This window comes from Guillardia theta (genome assembly GCF_000315625.1).
Source record: "Guillardia theta CCMP2712 unplaced genomic scaffold GUITHscaffold_63, whole genome shotgun sequence".
Lineage (NCBI taxonomy): Eukaryota > Cryptophyceae > Pyrenomonadales > Geminigeraceae > Guillardia > Guillardia theta.
This window is the reverse complement of record NW_005434611.1, coordinates 436,956-440,563: the sequence shown is the minus strand read 5'-3', so window position 1 is coordinate 440,563 and position 3,608 is coordinate 436,956. Positions and strand designations below refer to the sequence as shown.

Here is a 3,608-nt window from a genome sequence, read left to right as displayed (position 1 = left end):
GGCCCGGCGCGGGCCGCGGCCCGGTGACTGCGCCGGGTCGGACGCCGGGCCGGGCCGATCCGATCACACTGTCGGACCGTACGGACTGCCCGGGCCGCCGGAGTGCCGCCGCGTGCAGCCTGTCAGTGCAGCCACCGAGTCCGACTCCACCGGCCCTCCCTGCTCCACCATGTCCACGGTCCCACCGTCCGGCGTAGCTCCGAGCCGCTGAGCCGGGCACTGCGGCACCGGTGAGCTCCACCGGCCGCCCGCGGCCAGTGGAGCTGAGTCCACCCCGGGCCCGGCGGGCCGCTGCCGCCGCCGGGGCCGGGTGCCACGGTGAGGCCAGAGGTCATAGAGGGGCCGGGGCCGGGTGCCACGGTGAGGCCAGAGGTCATAGAGGGGATGAGGGCAGTTTTTGGTGGCGAATGCGATGAGGTGTGGAATCCCGGCGGCCGTTCTGTTGATGGCGATGGTGGGAGAGGGGCGAGGAGCAGGAGGAGCAGGAGGAGCAGGAGGAGCAGGAGGGGTAGGAGGGGTAGGAGGGGTAGGAGGGGTAGGGAGAGCAGGGGGGCAAGGATGGTTGATGGGTGGAGGAGGCCTGAAGGGAGTAAGTTGGCCGTTGATGAGAGGCAGGGGATGGTCTTTTGAGGGAAGAGCGAGACTGGTTTTGAGAGGGGGAATGGAGGCAGCAGCGACGGAGGAGGATGAGGCGTCTCTCTTGAAGGGATCCAGTCAGGTCCAGAAGCACGAGACGGGCAACAAGCGAGAGACTGCTGCGCAAGAGGACGGGTGCAGTTTGATGTTCAAACACCTAGACGAAGTCAGGGGGAATGTCCGGGGCTACCTGGCATGCCCTGGGCCGGGGGATGTGAAGTTTGTTCTGTGCGACGAGGACTGGATGGCGACACGCCCGGGGATCCTTCAGTTGAGTGAGACGCTGAAGGCGAGCAAGGAGATGGTGTGGAAGCTGCTCTGCCCTCTGAGCCTTCACTCCCTGTGCCCTCAGCTCTCTTACCTCAACGAGACGTACGACGAGGAGATGGAGACAGACGCTCTCCGAACCTTCCTCGTCACCTCCAACGCGCGAGTCCCTGCTTGGGCCTGGGCGACTCAGACGATGCAGAGCAAGGACGGGACGAAGTTGGCCTGCCGCCTGCTGTTCGGTGACTACGAGTCCGGGGTGGTCATGTGGGCTGTGCTCGAGGACGGTGGGGAAGTGCTCTCGTTGAACAGGATGGTACTGAAGGAAGGAGACAAGGATGGTGTGTGCTTGGCTGAGCTGACGTCAGCCAGGCCTAGCGACGTGGGGCTGGGAGGAGCTGAGGACTCGAAGGGGCTGGAGAGGATGAAGTTGCTCTTCGGAGCAGCTCTCGAGCAGCTGAAGCGCGTGCTGGGATTGGGAGAGAAGAAGAGGATTGACATGCTGAAGCCGAAAGATCAGGAGGAGGAGGGGGGGGGGGAGGAGGAGGACAAGCGCGATGTGAACAAGGACGAGGAGGTGGAGGTGTTGGACACCAGCAAGAACGTCTGGGAGCGGAAGGGGCGACGAGAGCTCCGCTGCGGGGACATCGTGAGGGTGAACAAGATGCAGCACTTCCCAGCTGACCTCCTCCTGCTGGCCTCCTCGACTCCCTCGGAGGTTGTCATCGAGACCTCCTGCTTCGACAAGGACGGGAGCCTCAGGCAGTGGCAGGTCGCCCCCTCCCCCCTCGCCTCCGTCAGCTTCGGGGACGGGCAGCCAGAGAGCCTCAGCAGTCTGTCGAACTTCTTCCTCGTGGTCGATCCTCCCCGTTCTCCTCTCTACCTGGACAAGTGGAACGCGCACCTCTACTCCTCCTCGGCCGACCAGGTCAGCTCCTGCCAGGCCTCCTTCCAGTTCCGCCAGCTCCTCCCCTTCAACGCTCGCCTGCTCTTCACGGACTGGGCGGTGGGAGTTGTCGCGTACCGGGGGAATGACACTTTGTTCGCCCTCAACGGAGGATGGGGAGGGTGCGAGCGAGCCGAACGCCTTAGAAGGCACCAGGACGAGGAGGAGAAGGCGAAGAAGGAAGAGGCGAGGAAGCAGCACATCGAGTCGATCAAGGAGCCAGTGGCTCCCGCAGACTTCGAGGCCTCGACGGGGGTGAAATGGCGGAGCTTCTTCACCGACGTACCTGACGACGGCAACTGCATGATGCACGCTGTTTGGTTGGGGCTCAGCTCCCTACTCAAGTACTACCCGAGCTTGAAGGTGAACCCTCGCCCTTCACCCTCCTGTATGCTCCTCCTCCTGTACCCTCCTCCTCCTGTACCCTCCTCCTCCTGTACCCTCCACCACCTCCTCCTCCCGCACCCTACTCCATCTGTGTCCTCCTCCTGTGAACTCCTCCGCGTACCCTCCTCCTCCTCTCGTACCCTCAACCTCTTGTAGCCTCCTCTGCTGACGAGAAGAATCTTCCATCCATCCTTCCCTCCTCAGGTGGACGAGGAGCCTGCGCTGGCAGCGAGTGCCGGGGAGTTCAGGCGAGACGCGGTGGAGCTGATGAGGAAGGATGGCGGGTACCGTGAGGCCGTGCTCAATCAGCTACAGCTCTGGCTGAGCGTCGACTGTGACCTGCTCTTCGGGCTGGAGGATTTCTTCGTCCTCCCTCCCTCCCTCCAGAGCGTCGTGGTGGATCTGAACCAACAGGTCCAGCTAGGGGGAGCAGACCCGTCGCTGGTGGACTACGAGGAGCTGGTTGAGCTCTACATGAAGTCGCTGCTCGAGGAGCAGGAGGACAGCGGGAAAAAGTTCTTCATGCCCCTCGGCGAGCTCGAACTCGATGCCCTCTGCCGCATCTACAAGATCCGACTGCAGGTGAGCTGCAGCAGGGAGGATGGAGGGGAGGGAGTAAGGAGGGGGGATAGAGATCGCGGAAGACTAGATGAGCTTGGAGACGAGGAGAGGAGAAGAGAAAGGAGAGGGAGGAGGAGGAAGCGGGTGGGTGAGGGGACGGCAGGGGGAGCATGTAAAGAAGAGCTCGTTGAGCTAAATCGCACGGCAGGTCATCAAGACTGAATCGCTGGAGCTCATCGCTGAAGGCTCAAGGAGGATGCAGGACGTGAGCCCGGAAGACGAGGAGCACGTGAAGAGGTTGAACGAGGAGGAGGGGCAGGAGGAGACTGATGCAGGGGCAGGAGCGTGGCCCCAGCTCTCAAGGAGCTGGAGGAGAAGAGCTCTTGCTCGGAAGATGCTCGGGAGGCAGTGGACACCGTCCTCCTGTACTTGAACAATATCCTAGACAGGTCAAGACCTGCTGGCTCTAACCCCCCCCCTCCCCCCCCCCCCCCTCCTCATCCTCCTCCTCATCCTCATCCTCCTCCTCCTCCTCCTCCTCCTCCTCCTCCTCCTCCTCCTCCTCCTCCCTTTTCTCACTCACTCCCTCCCTCCCTCGTCCATACTTCTCATCCTCGACTTCCTCTGCCTACCCATCGTTTACTCGGCTGACGCATGTGCAGTCGGGACGACCACAAGTTTCGCAGCATTCGAGCAGGGAACGCTGGTTTTCAGCGGCGAGTGGGGAAGAAGGAGGGAGGTTGCGACCTGATGGCAAGGTGCAAGTGCTCCTCCTCCTCCTCCTCCTCCTCCTCCTCCTCCTCCTCCTCCT

General features: G+C 62.7%; 1 protein-coding gene across 1 annotated transcript in view; it reads left to right on the top strand.

Annotated features, from left to right (window-relative positions):
* Positions 1–2,081: 2,081 nt before the first annotated feature.
* GUITHDRAFT_153980 (hypothetical protein) overlaps positions 2,082–3,608 on the top strand; it is a gene marked incomplete at its 3' end in the record, with an annotated part of 2,421 nt that continues 894 nt past the window's right edge. The window contains exons 1-5 of the mRNA XM_005827938.1: positions 2,082–2,212; positions 2,441–2,818; positions 3,006–3,094; positions 3,139–3,246; positions 3,460–3,555. Of these exons, the coding sequence (XP_005827995.1) occupies positions 2,153–2,212; positions 2,441–2,818; positions 3,006–3,094; positions 3,139–3,246; positions 3,460–3,555 (731 nt within the window). The remainder of the gene's footprint in view (positions 2,213–2,440; positions 2,819–3,005; positions 3,095–3,138; positions 3,247–3,459; positions 3,556–3,608) is intronic.